Source organism: Seriola lalandi, unplaced genomic scaffold (assembly GCF_002814215.2).
Source record: "Seriola lalandi dorsalis isolate HSWRI2012SDOR001 ecotype SW California unplaced genomic scaffold, Sedor1 jcf7180002054795, whole genome shotgun sequence".
Classification (NCBI taxonomy): domain Eukaryota; kingdom Metazoa; phylum Chordata; class Actinopteri; order Carangiformes; family Carangidae; genus Seriola; species Seriola lalandi.
In genome coordinates, this window is record NW_019525348.1 from 4,550,268 (window position 1) to 4,571,112 (window position 20,845).

Consider the following 20,845-nt stretch of genomic DNA (forward strand, 5'->3'; position numbering starts at 1 on the left):
AGCTTAAAGCAATGCTACCAGCCTTTACAATCCATCCTGCTCCCAGAGGCCAAAGTGGTTTTAACTTCAATGATTTTTTTATTTGTTTGTTCAGAGCAAAAAGCTATAAACAAAGTACTGACATATTATCAGTGGTGTGGCTTAGGTTATATACTAGGATACAGTGTATACCAAATTATTTTCAGGTGGTATTACATATGCCCACCTTTACATACATATGATGAAATATTTTGTTTTGCAAATCAATCAGCTGTGATTCTGGATATCTCACACTGAAACACTACATTTGCTTCATCTTGAGCACATCTTATATTCATGCATTAGGCCTTTGTAGGACCAGTAATATTTGCAAATTGCCCCTTCATGTTAATTTTATAATGTTGCAAAGCAGCTGTTCAAAGAGACAGTTTACAAAAGAAACCACTGGTCCATGGACTATGGGACTACTCACAAAGTGAGAAAATAGTTCATGTGTGGATGGACTAAGAAATAGTTGACTCAAGATACATAGTTATGTGGTTGTCTCACCCTATAGTCTGTACTGATTGCAAAACGTGCATCTCTTCTGTGGCTAATGTTGATTTCATAATGATCCTTACTCCCTGAAGTCAAGCAGCACAAGTTGAGTGACAACGTATATACTACAGGCCCGTCCTTCGCTGGATGGGCTTCTTTAAAATAAAAAAATTGGGGCATAAATTAAGAGTAGACCCACTTCAGGCACCACTACACCACTGCATATTATCACCCTATAAAGTTCATGGGCAGAACATTTCAGCAAACAGTTTTACCCACCCAAGCAACATTATCATAGCTGCATAGCTGTTTTTGGTTGCTGTTACTTGATATGTTTTGCTGAGCTGCCTTGTCAAAAGTGAAATAACTTTAGGTCCGTCTGAATGATACATAGTGCCGGTCAGTGCAGCCTCAAACATGTTTTATGGGGCAGGAGTGATTTGCTTCTCAGTGCATTGCGCGAACTGAATCCTCATGACTGTTGCCTTCCACTCGTTTCAACACTTTCAGGTTAGAGCCTTATCAAAGGCCAGCAGGGACTCAGGTGTGAATCATGGTCTGCGGTTCATGAAAATATTCCTCAAAGTTGAAGGTGGCAGTAAATGCACCAAATGTTGAAGAGCGTTTTAGTGCCATTAACATACTTGGCATGGCCTCCAAAATTTAGTGCTGTGTTAAAAGCAGTTTTTTGAGGTATCCACTTTTCTGCATTTGCTGGTCTATTCGAGCGCGAATGAAGTTTTGTGACAAAAAAGTCAGATTCCACAACAGTCAAATTTAAATCCAAGGTTAATTTCACTGCTTCTGTGTCCAGAAAAGCCTTGTACTCTGGGTCGAGTGAGTATTAATCTCCTGTAGTACAGAGTGTATCGCCCTGACGTGTACTCTCCTCAGCTCTGTTTCATCTTTGTCTTTGGAGTCTGTTGTTTCTTCCTCAACATAATCGTCCAGCATCCTGTTTTTGGTCCATCTCTGTTTTGGTGCAGGGCATCTGGAGCATCACCGTTGAATCTGTGGCTGTGTCCCCTAAATGTTGTACTTCTTCTTCACAGCAGAGCTTCCCACAGATTCGGTTGCACTTGACACAAGTTTCAGACCCATCAGCAATGTGTCATCTTCCCTGAAGTTGCTTGTTAGAGGGATCCAGTAGTGCGAGAATCGTATTCACAAGATGTTCAATAAACATTCATCTTGGCTCAGATAGTTCTCTCAGCAGTACAGCTGCTTCCATCCTCATTTCAGGGCCAAGGGCTTGCACAATATCTTACTCTGAAAGTTGTGAGATGATAGCTTCAAAGGATACAATGATAACTGACACAGTGGCCGGATGATCAGTGAATCTTTGATTGAGCAAACACTTCATGTAAAGCGATCACAGGTTTCCGGAAAAAGTTGTAGAGTGTGCTGCAAACTCTGAAAAAACATCTATCCTGTGTTCGGTTTGACAGCATGAACAATAATGAAGTGCAGCTGGTGATTCAGGCAATATCCAGTACGTATGGTATTTCTCTTCTTCAGGATCTTCTGAACACCACCATGCTTGCCAGACAGACTTGACTCAATGTCTTGGCTATGTTTAGTCCTGTTTTCCTGCGTTCAGAGATTATGGTGTCAGTCAGAGTTTTGGCGTCCCCTTTGTCCACACAAGTCATTGAGAGCAGATGCTCCCTGACTTTTTGGTGACTTCAGAGACTAAATGAACAACTACTGATAGATTTTCCATGACAGTGAGATCCCTTCTGCCATCCACTTTTAGCGTATACAAGACTCCTCTGTTTGGTTGACCAGTCCGTCACTGACATTGCTACTGACAGGCAACTGGTTCTGCTCATTACAGCATGTGTACTTTGTATAACGTAAGAAATATTGCACTATTAAGGCCAGTTCATTGTTCTTTTTAATTGTGTAATCCAATTAAGAAAGTAAAAGTCCACTTGCAACATCTGCAGCATTATGACACGTGTAGCCTTCCTCACATCTGGGCCTAGACACAATCCCATGTCCTACCTCTACATGCAGTTCCTTTGACCTTATCTCTTGGTTTTGCTCTGATATGCACTGTCATCAGTGAGACCTTATATAGACAGGTGAAGCAAAAAGGCCCTTTTCAATTTTAACAATGAAAAGCATTAACAGCTCTATCTCTTGACTCTTGTGATATCTTCAAGGCACGCAGAGAAACAAAAAGACAGAACAACAGACAAAGAGAATGATAGGAGATCAACAAGACAGTGAGAAACAAGGCTGTTTTGCGGTTTCTGTTCCGACCCAGCTTTCCCAGAAGAGTGAATCAGCTGAGGGCGACCACAGAGGAGCCCAGAGGGTTTTCATCAAGACCCCGGGGACTCTTCTATGATGAGCAGTTGGGCTTGGGCTGAACAACCCCCCACTCCTACACTGGCCCCTCTCTCTCTCTGTTTCCCAGTGACTCACACAGAGGTTGTCACACCACTGGGCACCAGCTGTATGACCACAACCCACCCAGGTGGTGGAAGGTTCAATTGTTAATGTGTTGACATATTTTCTCTCAGTTATAACTCCCCATACGCTGTTTACGTGCGGCTGACATGTTTTATTTTCTGTGGCAACTATGACACATGTAAATCTGCTCCGGGGACATAAACATAATATATGAGCTTTGGTGGTGGTGAATGATCTACTTTGACCTGCTCATATGGATCCACTATGGATGTTGTTGATGTTGATGCTGTGTCTAACTATCTAGCTGTGGGATACTTTATTACCCTACCCTGACCCCACAGGGATTTTCTGTGGATCAGTATCCTACCAATGCTTCAGAACCTTTGTTAGGAAGCACTGCAGTATTTTGTTTCAGTGGAATTTTGAACAGAGTAATTTTAGTTTCTGTTCCTTGTAATCTCTGTTATGCTAGAAAATGTTCTTGGATCTCTTTGCTCTTTTGTCAGGAAGTCTCGCCTTCACATCCTGCATGGGAGCTGCCCAAAGCGACCACAGGTCGTTGAGCAACTCCGCTGGAGCTTTTGCTTGTTGCGTAACTTGCCCAGGAGCATCTGTGGATATGAACCTGTAACTTCTGGTTACAACTTCTCTATCTCGCCTATTCCAAAGTGTTCTGACTCAAGGGTTTGCTTTGTGAGCAAATTTTCAAATGCCATTCAATTTCTAGGAAGCTTTACAACTTAAAGGATAATAATGAAGAATAATTCTGGAGTATTACAACTTAATATGAGTGGTAAAAATATCATTGTTATTATTACTAATAACACTAAGTGAGTACAAAATTACTGTAATGGCTGAAATTCGGGAACATGTAGACAGTCCATTAGGGCAAGAAACAGGAGTCAGGTGATCATACAGATGTTTAAGGATAATGCTGGTGATATCCACATTTTTTCTGTTGTTGTATTGTGCGTGTGTGTGTGTGTGTGTGTGTGTGTGTGTGTGTGTGTGTTTGTGTGTGCATGTATCCAAAGCATGTTATTTGTTCCTCTGTGCTGTTAAGCTACATTTCTTTTGTTCAAAAACTATTAAAAACACTTCAGTGAGCCTTGATGTTGCACTGGGTGTCATGCTATTTCATTACTGCGAACACACACACACAGTAGTTTATTTTGAGTCAGACTCATGTACATATTCGTGCTGCCAGAAATGCTCAGTAGAGCACCAAATGTGTATTAATCCACAAGTGGAAAATAATCCCCAACAAATACACTACTCACTCCTGTTTGAGTAACATTTGCTAATAAAAACTACAGTCCCTAGCTGTGTCAGAAAATTATTTAGTCTTTTGTTTTGTTTTGTTTTTAAAGATTTGGAATGAAAGGGCTAAGGGGGTCAGAGCCAGAAACAGGCTGGGAAAGTCGGAAAGTATTGAGACACACATCATAACACATCATTGGTTTTGGTCTTTTCATAAGATTTGTTGGGTGTAACAAAAATGCAGAAATATTTGCAGCTTAATCTTTTGAACAAGCCCCCAACGCAGACAAATGTACACAAATTTAGCCAAATAGGCCAAAGTGGGAACAAACAATAAAATCTTTACCCAAATTGTTCATAGTAAACATCTGTTTAGTTTATAAACCGGCTTCATCGTTCAACTTTGACCTCCTGTACCCACAGTTTGTCTCAGTCTGGTGACTGTGGGATAATTACAGGCATTACTGCCCTGCTTACTTTCAGATATACCGCCAAATAAAATGGTTTAGGTAAACAGGATAAGCATTAGGCATATGATGGCCAAAACAATGAAAAACAGACCCATGATCTTAAAAGAAATTAAATTTTAGAATTTTAAAAAATCTAACTTTGTTCCATTAATTGCGTTGATGTTTTGTTCTAGGACCTATTTGTGAGTAAGGCTGGTGAATGACCTGCCCAACACAAAGTCTTCAGAGAGGCAAATGTAAACATATTCTAATTTGCTATAGATTAAACTGATTACATTATATTAGTAGTGTAGTTCATTTGGATCAGCTGAGAGGCTCCAGTTCTTCCCATGGTGTTCCCTGCGTGTCTTAATCTAACCATGTGCCCTTGCAATACATGAATACAGACTTACCAACACTCTCCATTTCTTGCACTGTATGTGCAATGTACTGTATGATGTGGTCAGTATCAGACAATCTGCTGGATCAGTGAGCTTCCCCGTGCAGCTGCAGCCATGCTGTTAGACACCCTGCTTCAATGCAACCAGCCATTCTGCTCCCTGTTGAATGTATATTTGTAGAATGATCTGTATAGTCTACTGTCCACACTTTGTTTTGCAGCACTTTGTCTTCACACTGCATGTGAGGTCCTCATGTCTTGGGTCAGAATAGCGTACTGTATGTTAAGTCTCTGGACCAGTGTCAACATAGATCTCTGTATTTATTAGTGTGGTTCTGAATGTTGAAGTACTGTGAAAAAAAAATAAAAATCAAAGTACAGGAGATTATGTGTAATTTATTTGTCTGAGCACTGTAAAATTATTTGTTAATATGAATCAAAACAGTGCTGTTCTGTTTGCAGAATTACCGATTTACATTAGGAACATGAAATTATTTAAGCAGCTTTTCTTTGCTTGTTTTGATGAGACGATTTAAGGTGTCATCCTAAACGAAATGCAGCGACGAATCACAGGCCCAGTGTCTTTTGGTTTATCTCTGCGGTGGGTGTCGCATAAAGACACGGACAGTTCAGTAGGGTCGCGTTGTGCTCGGGTGTGTGAGGAATGGTGTGATGGTGGAAGCCAAGCAAAGAGGCACAGAGTGTTTGAGTCTGCTTGTGGTCGAAAGCAGAGCGAGCTCTGCAACAGGAAATGACAGAACTCGGCGCAGCGGCTAAAAATAATGCCCGTTGTTAAGGGAGAACAGAGCCGGGGAGGCAGCGGAGTACAGCAAATATTATTTCAATTAAACCACAGTCCCGAAACCACCGGCCATCTTTTCAGAGAAAAACCCAGGTGGCTGCCAGGGGAGAAAATAAAGTGAAGAGAAGGAGAGGTGAGGAGTTGAAGCTCTCGCAAATGGAGTTAAAGGTTGGGTGTGGGTGATGGTGGTGGTGATGGGTCGGGTGGTGGGATTATGAGTAAAATTCCTGTTAAGTTATGCCACTCTGCAATGACTCAGAGTCGGCTTTCTTTTCTTTTCTTGGGTCTTTTCGCAATGTCCTCCACGCCTCCTGCCCTCACTTCACTATTGTTACCAAATGAGGGAGGAGGGGGCATGGAGGGCTATAACGTTGGCATCAAACTGACACTATCGCCAATCCAGTTCACCTCCCCCTTTTCTAACCCCACTCACACACACATACACACACACACACACACACACTGGCAAGCTCAACACACCCTGGCACTCAGTGGTGCCGAGCTAAGAATGGAGCACTCCTTCAGCTCACGCAATGTGGTGTGCTGAAATTTCCTGCAATAAAAACTTGATTGGGAAGATACCCATTAAAATGTGTGAGGAAAGAGGAAAGAGCTGAGAGCCTGCCAGCCAACAAAGAATGAGAACGCAGAAGAAGAGGTTGGTGGACGGGGGGCGGGGGGGTTATGTAGAGAAACGTTAGCGGGGGGAGGTTGAGGGATATTCTCTGTGCTGACCACTGGCTACCCTGCCACCCCTCTGCAAGAAAAAAAAGAAGCACATTTTGGCTTCTTTTGCATTCTCTCGCACTCTACTCTTTCACTCTTTTTTTTCAAATGCTGTTTTCATTTAGCACATGGCAGCGCTCCCTCAAACTCTTGAGTTTCCCAAACCAAAAGCTATTTCCTGATTCACTCCCTCTCTCATATAATTATTCTGCTGGCCCGTGTTTCTCCGCTCTTTTTTCAGGCTTTCTTTTCCAGCACTGCCTGTTCTGTACTCAGGGTGACATCACAGCCTCAATGGGGCAAAGGCGGCCAGGTTCGTACTTTAGGGGTCAGAGGTCAGGGCTGCTCCCACTTGTTCACACATACTTAATGGCTATTTGCACTGGCACTGCGTTAGACCTGATGTAATCTTATGAAACACTTTTGCATGGGATAATGAAATTTGTCTGAATCACGTGTCCTCAAATACAGTCATTTAAGGTTAGGAACTTGATTTTAGTAAAGAAAGTCAAAAGTGCTAAAACATGCAAAATTTCATCGACTGTACAACTGGACGTCTGTATCTGGATTTGGGGGTATGGGTGTATCGCAGGAGAGCAGAGCTGGGGTTGTTAAAAGACTTTTTCTGAGCTCAAGCGGGTCACATGGTTAATATGTTAAGGGTCCTTGTTAAAGACTGCAGTATTCACCCCATAAATGGCCACATTGTTCCTGTTCACACACACACTTGTGCACACACTGAGGCTTTTTATGCCGTAACTATTCAGAATCACTCGTAATGTGCCCTCAAATCTGCTGTTAAAATTGCGCACTCGGCCGCATTACCAGTGCATTATAGCCACTCGACCTATGTTGTGTATGTTTTCCAGCCCCTCTCCGTGTCTTTCTGCTGATGGCGTTAAGCTGCATTAACACTCACCCCCACCCCCCTTCCCAGCTGTGTGGCTCTGTCCTCGTTCCAGCTGTTTGGGTGTGGCTGCTGCTGGCACCATGAGAAACTGCCACAAACTCGGGGACGTTATGCTCATTAATTGACTGCCGGAGACGAGGCTGTAAAAAGAGAGGCAGGCTGCAGATAGACATATACGCAATAGTTATGTATGTAATACTGCATGCATGTTAACACAATCCTTTGGTCATGGAACTATATGTACTTTAGATTCTAATCCACTGTTGAAAGGTATGCGGTGATTCAGAAAACCAACAAACTGGCAATTAAAAAAGGATATTGGGTTTTAGAGCTGCACTGATCAATATTTGTATAGTAGCAGTGGCTCCAATTACAATCTATGATATAAAAGGTGTGCTTCATAGGAATGAATTATCACCCAAATCTGCAGCTCTGTGGAGCGCTTTAGCATCTTCAAGCTCACTGTGTTTCTGACCCAAAACTTTACTGTTTTGGTTCACTCTGAGCGTTCTCATCAGCCTTGTTCCCATCAGCAGCAGGCAGCTGTTTCCAATGATGTACATTAACTGCCTACAGCCTAACGACAGACAGACAAAGCAGCAAGCTTTTGCACTATGCACTAGCTTTTTAGCACTATGAACAAAGCTGCTTAAGAGTCAGACTTCTTTTCAAGAGATGCTGGAGTGCTGAGCTAAAATGAATATTGGATATTTTTGAATATTGGGGTTCCATTCATCAGGTGGCCATAAACATAACTCAAAATGATTGATAATGTTGCCTTGTGCTGGCTGGATGTGTTAATAGGTAATTATTTGCTAACATGTGAACACCAATCCCTTTTTAAATAAAGAAACTTGTAAAAGGCATCATTGTTTTTCTGAAATACATCCTAAAATTGGCAAAGTGATGAAACAGTAAGCAGACTGACAATGCCAACTTTAGGTACATAACAGTTTTTTATGCTAATGAAGGGAGATTGTCTATCCACGTGACTCCCAAACATACAGTATAAAGTAGCTGCAGGGTAACATGGGGACAGCAGATTACATTTAGGACCTGTCATATATTTATTTATGACATTTAGTAATATTTCACTTCAGATTCAGTCATTTGAATGGAACTGGACCATTTCTTTCATGTTGAGCTCAACTGTCGTGCACTCTTTACATGCAATACTATTGACAGATAGCAAAGCTGCTTTGAATTTGTTAGCCTCGTAATGGGTGGTCAAAAAGTGGAGTCCAAAATGCTAGAAGCTATCCAGCTCACTCAGTTTTATATGACTCTCGTCTGGCATGGTAAAAATTGCATTGCAGAAGAATAGTGGCATGGTTTGCAGTCAGTTGCAATATAAGGTCAAATAAATGGCATTAATGGCTGTTCTTTTGTTTTTTTTTCACTGTGTTCTTATTTTATTTTTAGATTGTCCCCTATGCGTTCCAGCTTGGGAATGGCCAATTCCCCTCACACTGCGCACTTCCACTCCTCTCTTCCACAGCCACTACTTTTTGCATCCTGGGCAGCCTGTTTTTAATTGTGTTTTTATGTGAATGATGAGGCTCGTTTGAGAGCTATAGCTCCTAGTACTATAATGATAGTAGAGGCTTGTATGCATTGTTGGAAACAAAGTTATATCTCCCTTTAACTTGGATTTACTTCAGTCAAAAGCTGCAAACCATCAGTGTCTTTGACAGAATGGAAACAAACTAAGACAGTATAAAGATATTTCTGTCTTGGTGCATCAGATATTTAAGATGATGATTTGTTTAAGTATGCAGCATATATCTGATGCAGACTTTAAAAACCTTCCAACTTTCCTCCTCATGTTTTCACTTAAAGCGGTGCTTAGAATAGCCTGCAGACGAGACTACAATATGCACTGTAATAGCAGCAGAAATCCTATACCAGTCTAGAGGTCAGTCAGTGTGCATGCAAGTGCTGATCTGAGTTGAGAGAGCACATGAGTTTGTGGGTCAAAATATAGCCTACATGTGTGTTAAGTCAGGAAGCATTCATGTCTACATGACTGTAAGTATGTGCATGTGTGGGCTTGCAGTATATGATTGGCCGGTGTTGAACAGGCATCTGCTCAGCGAGGTCAGAGCAGGGCTTAGCACCAATGGCCGTGATATAACATAGGATAGTACAGACATGCAGGGGAGCCAGCAAGCAGCTGGCATTACCATGGTTACAACCACTATGCTGGTGCGCCCTGCCTATGATAAGCAAGTTGTTGCACAAGAGGAAGGGCTTGACAGTCAATGCAGATGCTAATAAACAAAGTTATACAAGCAAAAAAGACATAACTGTGAGGGTTGTGGAAGAATGTTATTTAGGGCATTTTTTTTGATAAACCAGTTTAGCTGCTACTTAATGGACCATTCGCTAAACCCTCCCATCATAGCTCAGAAACCATCACTAGGCACGACAGGCCAGTCAAGTTTTGGATCTGTCCTTGTGTTGATGTGGTGTGCATGAGGCTGCAGTAAGAGAGATACTCCTTATATAAAGAGTTTTGGTGCTGGTGTCTTTTTTTAGCCTTTCCAAAACCCAAAATAGGCTACAGGAACACACGTGTAAGACATGATTAAACAGCGTGCATGTGTGTGTGTGTGTGTGTGTGTGTGTGTGTGTGTGTGGCTAACTTTTGTAGATACCTACTGCAGAAAGTTTTTGACATCATTATCTGAGATATTGTTACGTTTGTCAAACACATTAGTGTCAAAAGAAATTGTATCTCTTTATGTTAATTGATTAATGTAAGAGGAAAGAAGAAAAAACTACATTCTGTTACACAAATCTGTTTTCAGTTTTTGAACTTTTTCTCTAATCTTTGACTTTTAGTGAGCTAATGGATCATTTCAGCATCTACTGAAATGAAACCATGTGAGCAGTTGAGATGGAAAAATCACTATTTGGTGGAGCTGCTAACAATTCATAGACATCTGAAATGTGACCCCAACTGCTGTTTGTTAGATGTCAAAAGACAAAAAGTTTGGAAACCACTGGTTTAATCTTTAACAATGTGTTGTATTTTAAAAGCTTGTTATATTATCCATTGTGTAAAATCTTCATCTTAAAAGTAACTAATAGCTAAATAAATGTAGTGGAGTAGAAAGTACAATATTTCCCTCTGAAATCTAGTGGCATGAAAGTATAATGTAGCATAAAATGAAAATACTCAAGTAGAAGTACCTCAAAATTGTACTTAAGTTGATGTACTTAGTTACTTTCCACCATTGGTATGTTAAGTGTATATTTAAGATGACTCTACAAGGTTCAAGCTTGTAGACAGTGCTTCCACCAACTCATGGAGCTAATGTTAGCTTAGCTACAGCTGAAATCAGTTGTCATTTCAAGTTGTCGACAGCTGTAGAAATGAGAAGCCCGCTTGTGTTTACCTGTGTCTGAAATCAAAGACCCATTGGTTCAAAAATGGCAAAGAATTTGGACTAGTAAGGATCAAGCATGACAGGTGTAGCAACAGTATCTAAGGTTTAGCAAATGGTCAGTTACAGCAACAACTAAGTCATAATATCCTGACAGTCAGTCATTGCTTTAATTTGTCTGTCGATGATTTGATATAATTATCTGTGTTAAATTGCACTATATCTTTGCTATAGTTCATGCCCCTGTCAAGTATACGGACCCCACTTAAGAAGCAAAAGTTGAGCCATGGAAGTATCATGAGGAAACCAAGGTGAAGAGAGAGATGTAGAAAGAAGATAATTATACCATGCCACTCTGTGCCTCGTGCAGGCCATTTCCTCCCCCGTGGCAGCAGATGAGAACCGGGGTGGAGCGGCAGGTTTGGGGGCAGAGTATCATGCATAAGTTCAGGGAGTGCCTTTGAGGACCACAGGAGGCCCGCGGAGCCAATAACAGGCTGTCGGGGGGGAAAATGGACACCACCAAGGGAGTCTGGAGCAGGAAGAGGCATCCAGACAACAGCTCTGCAAATCCACCGGCCCTCCCTCCCAAACAGCTGAACCTCGAAAACCTCACGCAGGGCAGGCTGCCACACACCACCATTATCTCAATCACTCTACAATAAAGCTGACATTTTCATGGATGTGTGACAGAAACAGCAAAATAAAAATGTATATTCGTAGAATTACATTTAAAGCTACAGTCAAAGCACTATATTTTTATAGTGTAGGACTCAAAGCTGCATTGTAAACCTTACTGAATAGGACATCTTTGCAGTGCTCAGGACAACCTGCCCAGTTTAAACCTGGCATTCTTGGCTTTATATCTGTATCTTGGAAAGATGAGATTCCCAAGGCGCAGGGTAATATGACGGCCTAGATGAGTTAAATGTCATTAGAGAACACAGAGTACTCCTGCAGGCACATGGGCACTGAGAGGGTGGTGCTGCATACCGCACCATCTGCTGAGTCATAATGGGCACAGTGGTTCCCACTTCAGCCTGCAGACTGGCCCAGTGGTCAGAGAGACAAAGCCATAACCAGAGTGATTCAGGTTGTAAATGTACTAAGATGAAGAGCCACACTTTGCTTCAGTAGCAACTGTGAATCAGAGTGAATAAAATAGAAAGTAACGACATGTTAAGCAGAGAACCTTTTGAGAACAAGACTAAAAGCATTCAGTTGGAGTTGTGTTTCTGGCCACCTGATGTATGTTAATAATAATACACCAGCAATGAGTTGTGATGGACAGCGTCAGTCGTGGCAATAGAAATTGTGTCTATTTACCAATTTAGATTTACATTAGGGAACAGGCCCCAAATTCAAAGCTAGTTAAAGAAATACTAAACAAACTTTTCCAGTTGTAATGACCACGTGCTGCTTGAGCAACTGCCACTTCCCCTCGTGGAGAGAAGGTGCTCTTTATCTGGGGTGTTTTTTTCTAAATAAATTAATACTTGTTTGCGCGTAGCCTACCATGACTGTGGTAGACACCATGATTGTTGTAGGGTTTGCTCATTTGATCGTCAGTGACAGCCTACTAAGATGCAGTTATACTAGTAGTAGATTAGCTATAGTAGTAGTACACAGAGCAATGAAATACTTGCAGGCAGCATCGGTGGTGAACAACAACAGTATAGGCTAATAAAACAATACTAACAAAGCTAACATCCTCTGCACGTCCCTGACCACGTCGGTGACAATGTGAGCTGTATTTGCAAGTCCGCTGGTTGACATGGTAACTTCCATTTGATGTGAATGTGACTACTGGCTGTAACATTAACAAGAGCTTTGTTCTGAGCTTCGTGCTAAGTTTAACATGCTGTTTCTGTTGTATCTGCTGTTGTTTGTTGGTGTTCGGAGTTAGGAATGATTATGTGGTTGCCTTTGTTTCTCTTTGTATTCACTGTTCTTATTGTGGAGTTTCTTTTCTTGCCTTTTGTTATTACCCTTTCTGTTTTCACTTTTTCCAACTCGTGTTGTTTCTCTCGCTCTTGTTGTGACAGATATTGGTCTCACTGCTGTTGCCGCTGTTCCTGTTTCAGTTGTTGTGGCTCTTATGGTTATTGTTTTGGTGCGACTGGAAGTATTTTCTCAGTTGCATAAGAAAGAAAATATGTATTTCACCGTCTGTTGGCACTTCAGTGACACCAGGAGACCTGACGTCAAACACAGATTCATCTTTTCCACAACAAACACATAGCAGGCAATTCAAATATTAATACTCGCCAAAGCATGGTGAGGAGTTTCATGAATTAGAGATAAAATACATCCCTCTCACCCGACAGTACTGTATAGTTTTCTCACTGTCCTCACACAGCTGGGCCAGCAGACTGCTGGATGGATGGGAGGGGGGTAGTTGAGGGTGATGTGGGGGGAGTTGAGTTACATTCCTTCCATCGGGGCTGTGTGTCTGCCAACCAGGTCACTCCCAGTTCAGTCCCGGGAAATTGGGAGGGAAGAATTTCCTCTATGTGTCCATACTGGGCATGGCCACAAACATACAGAGGCCTGTGTGCACCCGGTGCACATGTGGGTGTGCGTGTGTGTGTGTGTGTGTGTGTGTGTGTGTGTGTGCTGATGCTTAAAACTGAGCACCCAGTGTAGTATGACTAGCATGTTATTTTCTTCCATGTACATTGTAGGAGAGGTGCGGTTGTACATGGTGTGTTAGTGTGTGCTTTGTGTAGGTACGTGTGTACTCTATGTGTGTGTAACTGATGTCTGCGGCTTTGTACGTGTGAACGACAGAAAGTTCTTTGACTCTACAATATTTTTCACATTTTACTGAAGAAAATATTCCTTAAATCTTAGTGACAATCCAGTGGTACAGAATGAATGCTGCATCTGGCCTCTAATAATCTCTGTAATGATGACAACTCACTGTCACTGATGAAACCAAGACCAGTTGCAACATATTATATATTTATTGTTTTTACCTTTGCAAACACTGAAGCAATTCTTTAGCCCCCCTCCAGACGTCCCTGCATCCCCTGTCCTGTTCACCACTGACTCACCACGCTCAACAACACCGAGACAACTGATGATTCCATTAGATTCCAGGTCCACTGGCCTAATAATAGAAATATGGAAAGATAATATACATTGATATCAGCCTCCAAAGTGTGCACATCCTCAGCTCCACATCATCTGCAACTTGTCACGACCGTTAATGGTGTCTTCTGGTAAAGTGTCCTCATTCTTTGCCTTTGTTTACTTCTCATACCAACATCAGTTGTTGAAAATGGTTTCAGAGTAACGCTCAGTGAGGATATCTGCATCTCTGTTCCTGATCAAACATGGCTTTCAAACACAGTGAGATAAGTGGTAGAAAGTGTCCAGAGCGAAATCTCCCACAAATGAAGTGCAGGTGGTGCTGATTGTGCAAGAACCATTTTAGAAAATATTATTAAAGCTGCAAAATTTTATATCAACAATAAGTCAATAGACTTTGTGTAATTTGAATCATATCCCTTGTAATGATGAACAGAATCATGGTTCCTTTTGACTCTACGCAGCATTTTAGCCTCTTTCACTTCCTTGTTTTGTTTTTTACGGCTGGCGACTCTACTGTCTTGACTGACTGTTAACACACTCTCCATTACACATCAACTTCCCCAGGAAGTTATTTTCTAAGCAAAGAAGCTTTAACAACAATCAACTCTCTGGTCCTTTGTCAGTTAATTAACTGTTAGTGAAAGAGCAATACAAAGCAAGACAATATGTTTCTTACATTACATGCAGCAATGAGTTTGTGATTCATGCTGAAGTCAGTTTGTCTTTGTTTCTAAGTCAGCATGACCTAAACAGCCAATTTTCACCCGAAGCAATTGTGAACTTTAGATTTTAAATGCCATGAACTTTTTCTTTACAGTAAGTTCACATTACTTTCACATATTCTGAGAATAGATATAAGAAGGGTAAGGAAATATAGAGTAGAAGGGCAGGTGCAGTTCCTCTTGGCAAGTTAGTTAAACTTGCAGTAACTTTTAAAGCCTCTTAGAGTTGATATGTTGATATGTCAAACTTGTTAGCAGACAGTTGCTTAATTAAGATTAGAGCAACTTAGCACTTTAAGTCATCTTTATGAATTTAAGTCCAATATTCACTCCTCTGAGGAAAATATCTGCCTCTTTAGTTGCTATATGCTCCACCATGTTCACCAGCTATAGTTGCTATATTTATCTGCCTGCTGTTTGGTGCTGGGCAGATAGTGTGCTGTGTGTTTATCAGTGACCTCAGTCTCCTGCATCTAGAAACACTACTAATGGGAGCGGTCAGGAAAAAATCAAAAGAGTAAAGTTGTGGACCATAAACCAAAACAATTTGATCACCCCAAGCGACCCCTTTCACATACACATATAACTGAATCTATTGAGTAAAACATGTTTATAGCAGCATTAAAGTAATGTATAATAACCTGGTAATTTTGAGACAGGAGGGTAGCTATAAACACAAACCAATCTTTAAAAACAATGGCAGCCTCGTCACTGCCTTCTGTCGTGCCATGAGGTTTTGGCATGAAAGACTGTACTGCCTCATAGCACTAAACAGAAACTTATTTTGCTCAGCAACAGGTCAGAATTTGACTTCAGTTCCACTACTCTGATGGCAAATGTTCAGTTTATACTTTCTGTGCCTTCAACCATATTCCCGTGGACAAAGAAATTCCTCGTGTAAAGACAAGGACATATGGTAACATCCACTTTGACACAGGAAGTCTGAGTTTTTTTTGTGAAATATGGTCTTGATTTTGAGATATAAATATTCTATACATTGAGCCAACCGAAAGGTGTTACTCATTTTTTCCCTCAAACAACTGCAAAACTCTCCCAGTGAACTGAGAAAATCGACCTCGTCCAGATTTCAGAATCAGAAGCCACTACGTTGATACTAAAAAATATATACAAGAATAATACATTTTAAACCCTAAATCATTAACGTTGTATTTATTATAGGGAGACAAACAGAAGTGAAGGTACAGACAACAAAACACAGACAGGCTCAGTGTGCTTTGCTGGGGGGTGGGGGGTTGTGGCTGAGTCGTTGTCTGGGACAGGAAACATGTGAGCTGAATATGGGATCCGTAGAGAACTTGGCAGCCACACACACGCGCGAGCACACACACACACACACACACACACACACACACACACACACACAATGCAGGGAAGATGGAAGCTCTTCCAGGACACACAGGACTTGGCTCTTGCAAACGACGTGTCACAAGGAATTAAATTAGATGTTGCTGTGCAGAGAGCCCAGAACAAGGCAAAGGGACTTTCTCAAGGAATCTGCGGTAAAGTTGGTTCAACCGGAGAATTCATTTGTAACAGACAGTCCTGCAGACTCGCTTCTGCAGCAGGTCATTTAATCACTGCATTTTGTCTATTACACCTTCCTGGAAAGGAACCTGGAGCGAAGGGAGGGCTGGGGTGGGGGCTACAATCTACGGTATCAGTGTGACACATCAGTCTCCGTTTGAATGTCTGATTTACTGGTTCTTGGGAGTCACATGTATCAGTCAGGTCAAATGGCTTATGACAGACATGTTACACAAGAAGGAGAGGGACTACTCAGAATTCAGCTCTATCAAACACACACCAACATTAGAAGTTTTAATGTGATATAGAAACCACCCTCCTTGGATAAGCTGCATGTGCCAAACATGTGTAGGGTGTTCCCAGTACACATAACTGCTACTATATGACTGTACATACACACACGGACAAACAGCATTGTTCAACAAATATAGTGCATGGTGACTTGCTGTCTTGTTTGAGCCCTGATGAAAAAGCCAACTGCTGCTCTCCAGCTATGTAGCCGCCTGCCATGCTCACCTGTCATGACTCAGTGCTGAGTGGGATATTAGCGGGTCTCTTCCTAGTATCCAGTGCAGTGTAAGAGGGCCGGCCCTCCACACTGGCCCTGGACTGAGTTTAGCATCATGGGAACTGCTGATAGCAGCTGGGGTCCTGGGAGGTTACACATGAGTTCAGCTGAGTTGATCCAGCTGACGGGGTGCCCCGTAAGTCAAGATACTGTGGATTGACCTGAGAGAGGGGGTGTTTGTGGAAGACTAGAGAGTGTACTCAGCTGGGTGGTCTCCGCACTCTGCCCCTGTATCAAAATATAGACTTCTGAGGATTGCTCCTGTTGCATATTCAAGGTTTTGTAATTCAGTTTTCAGTTGTGTTTCTCTGTGACACAGCCTGAGGGCCACCTAGTGGTCACACAGGCAGCTGCAACTCACCACACTTGCTCAGGACTGATTGAAGAATTAATCAAAAACAGCAAAGGTAGCATTTTGCTTTTCCAGTGGAAAGAACAATTGTCACTCAGTATGTTTCTGTAAAAAAACACACAAGGATTGAATTACTTGAGATAAAATGATGAGAAAAACAAGAATTTCTATTCTTTAATACTGAAGTGAAATAATGGCCTAAAAAAGCCTTAAAGTTGTTAACACATTCACACATGTGAACATAACTTACACACACTCAAACACACACACTTCTAAATTCATATGTCAATGCAAATGCAGACAGTGAGAAAATTCTCCACTGCAAATAAAAGTGCACTGCACTCAAAATCATACTGAAGTACAAAAGTGTCAGTAAAATGGACTGAAGGTACAAAACTTCTTACTTCTTATACAACAGAACGGCCCCTATTATTGTTTTATTATTGTTAATTATTAGTAAAGCATTACCGAGTGAGATGCATTTTAGTGTTGTAACTGCTTAATGTGGAGCAAATTTGAACTTCTGTATATACAGTACTGTTTGTCAGTTTAATATGCAACAGTATATCATATTTATATACTGATCGTATTTTAGTATGTAACTGCAAAGTAACTAGTAAATGTAGTGGAATAAAAAGTAGTAGAGTACTTGTGTAATCAACAGTAGAGGCATAAAATGGAAATACAATACATACAACAAGTACGTATGATTTGTACTTAAGTACTTTACTTGAGTAAATGTATGTAGTTTTTTTCCCCTAAACCTTTTCAGTCATTTGTTTCTTGTTAACTGAATTTAAATGAAGCCTACCCAGAGTCAGGGGATGTAAATTCCTTGCCATTTTATTTTTTGTGGAAAATGAGTAAAACAAAGAGACTGGACAAATGTAGATATGTGAAACATCCAACTAAAGTCCCTCAGAGGCAAAGAGCAAGCATTTTGTGTGCAGAGCTGTTATGTTGTAGTGACACTGAACAAGTTTACAAGGAGAAACGGGGCCAGTGTTCACACCAGCAGCAGAAATGAAACCTGTAAGTGATGCAATCTCAGATGTTTAGTCCCAGTGTCTCAGAAACTAGCTCCACCTAGCTGCATATCTGTAGTCACACTCCCAGTAAAGTCTGAAAAAGAAAGGTTTTGTCCCCTCTCAGGGCATTCCTGGAGGCCTTCTGGGAAATGTCACAAAAGTAGATGCAGAACTTTAAGAAATGCGGATACAACAAAAATTGTATCACAGCTCAAAATAACACCTCAAATAAAGTGAACTCTCCCTGAGTTTCATTAGCCCCTCCTCCCACAAAGGTAAAGGTAACCCTGATGGGTGGGACATGGGCACAGCATGTGACTATATGGTCACTTGTGTCTGTGTGCGGATCAGACGGAGCAGATCACCCCGTCACTGAGCGGAGCTGCAGTTATGGCCCAGGTAAAGGTATCAAGCGATGCAGTGAGGAGCCACCAGGACTGCACAGAGGTTTACTCTGATATGGCTACTGTCAGCTCCAGTGCAGGTGAGTCCAAAAAAGAGAAGACAATAATATTAAAAAAATGCTAATTATTTATTTTTATTTAACTTACTTTAATGCAGTGATGGTCTCCTTCCATTCAGTCAGTGGAGAGTTATAGTGTTGCATGGTGATCTAAAAGCTGATGACGGGCCATTTTTTAAAGGAGTCACCGTTTAAAGTTGAATATATGTACGGGGTTTCTTTAACATCAAAAGTGTTCAATGTAAAGACACTGAATATTAGCACACACTGTTGTCTCGTAGCAGCTTTAGACGGAAACGTTTGGCCTTAAAAACCTTGTTGGTTATGGCCTAACTGTTCATTAGTTGTTGCCAATTAGCGAGACAAAATTATTACTCTGTAACAGTATTTCAAGTTTAGTAGTTTGTACCATGAAATCCAAATAAATTCTTATTGCAAAAAATCACTTTAGAGACTGTTTGAATGACCTGACCAGATTTGCAATAAATAAATAAGAGAAAAAAACAAACTCTGTCAGAAAGCACACGTCACCAATCCTTAAATCTGCATCCTCTATGTCTTTTCCAGCCATTATGATATGAACAGACAAGGTCAACTCAGTCCACCAATTTGACAGATTAGTCACTTTGTTAGTGACTGCATTGATAATCTTGGTCAAATCCCCCAGTTTCTGGTATCTCTTTCTCACGAGCTTGTCTTTGGCAGCTAAAGCTCTCTGGCTCTCAGGTTGCCTGATGGCAGTGGGAACCATTAAGTCAGTGTAATCCCTCCTTTTTGAGACAGTCATCGGTGAAATTCGCTCTTCAGCAGCTACGCAAAGCCTCAACCTTTTTTTTCTTCCTGCTCAAAACAGATATAGGAGAGTCGGCGAGGAAGGGGTCATTGTGCGAGACCTCCATGGCTGCTGGTCTCGGCCGGCGGAGCAGGGCCTACCCCACCCCAGCCAGGAGACGCCATCGCACCACCTTCAGCCACAAGCAGCTGGAACAGCTGGAAGTGGCCTTTGGACAAAACCAGTATCCTGACATCTACTACAGAGAGGAGCTGGCTCGCATCACCAAACTCAACGAGGCTCGCATACAGGTAGGACAGCTTTCACACTGCAGTCCTCTTACCAACCTTTTGACAGTTGTGATGTGCAAACTGATAATTACAAAATAGATGGGGGTCAGCTATTTTATGGATAATCAATGTCACTTTATCATGGGTCTTTTTCACTACAGACATTTAGATTTGTCATAGCAGGAAAAGCACAGATGTCCCAACTAGCAGTGATTGTTTAATGTCAAGTGGAGATGTGGCTAGATTTCATGGTAAAATAAAATCTGTATTAGTTCTGTGTAGTTCAATGACAAAACAAGGTGAAGCTTATATGCCCCACTGTTGCTGAACCCAGCCTAGTGTTACAAGTAACACCAGGAACTCAGGCCGACTAATCCGTCCTTTTTCTCTGGCCCGCCCTCGTCTCTGCAGGTGTGGTTTCAAAACAGAAGAGCCAAACAGCGGAAGCAGGAGCGGGCCTCGCAGAAGGTTCTCCCCGTGGGTGTGATGCCGGGCCACAGGGCCCTGCTGGGAGGCATGCACGTCCAGCCGTCCGGCGTGGCTCGACAGTACTACACCCAGCCCCTGGCTCACATCCCCCGCCTCTCCCCAATGTACTCCCGCCACCCGGGCCCGGTCAGCCAGTGCCCCTACCCCAGTGTCCCCCCACAGCCTGCCTCCCAGCGCCAGCATGATGAATGGTACGGCCCTCTGAGGGGCAACCTCACCTCACCCATGTTCTCATTGGCCTCCATGCAGCCTCTGGACCCCACCTCCCACTGGAGCTAAGGTGTAAACAGGGAAACATGTTGTATATTACAAAATAAAATACATTAAAGCATTTTCTTTTAATCTACAGCTTGTTACACAAATTCACGAGTCCGTTGGTTTTTTATTTTATTTTCCAAGCTAGTCTATAGATTCAAATTTGCAACTTTCTAATCACAAGTGTGCTTCTGTAGACTATGGGTTACCACTGCAACAACTCATTTTCATATCCTGCAATCACCTGAAATGTGTAGTGCATGTCAGATATCTCTTTTTACATGTATTAAAATATTTTTTAAATTGTTCAGAGGGTTGTTTTTTACCGTGGAAGCAGAAGAGCTAGTGAACTATATACCAGATGTTATTGTGGAGCTTACAGCCCCGTCTCA

General features: G+C 41.8%; 1 protein-coding gene across 1 annotated transcript; it reads left to right on the forward strand.

Annotated features, from left to right (window-relative positions):
• The first annotated feature begins 18,519 nt into the window (after nucleotides 1–18,519).
• On the forward strand, nucleotides 18,520–20,717 carry prop1 (PROP paired-like homeobox 1). Its single transcript, XM_023425669.2, has 3 exons — nucleotides 18,520–18,668; nucleotides 19,501–19,730; nucleotides 20,121–20,717. Exons 1-3 carry the CDS (start codon nucleotides 18,575–18,577, stop codon nucleotides 20,475–20,477), a joined length of 681 nt encoding a protein of 226 aa, XP_023281437.1. The 5' UTR covers nucleotides 18,520–18,574; the 3' UTR covers nucleotides 20,478–20,717.
• Nucleotides 20,718–20,845: the final 128 nt, after the last annotated feature.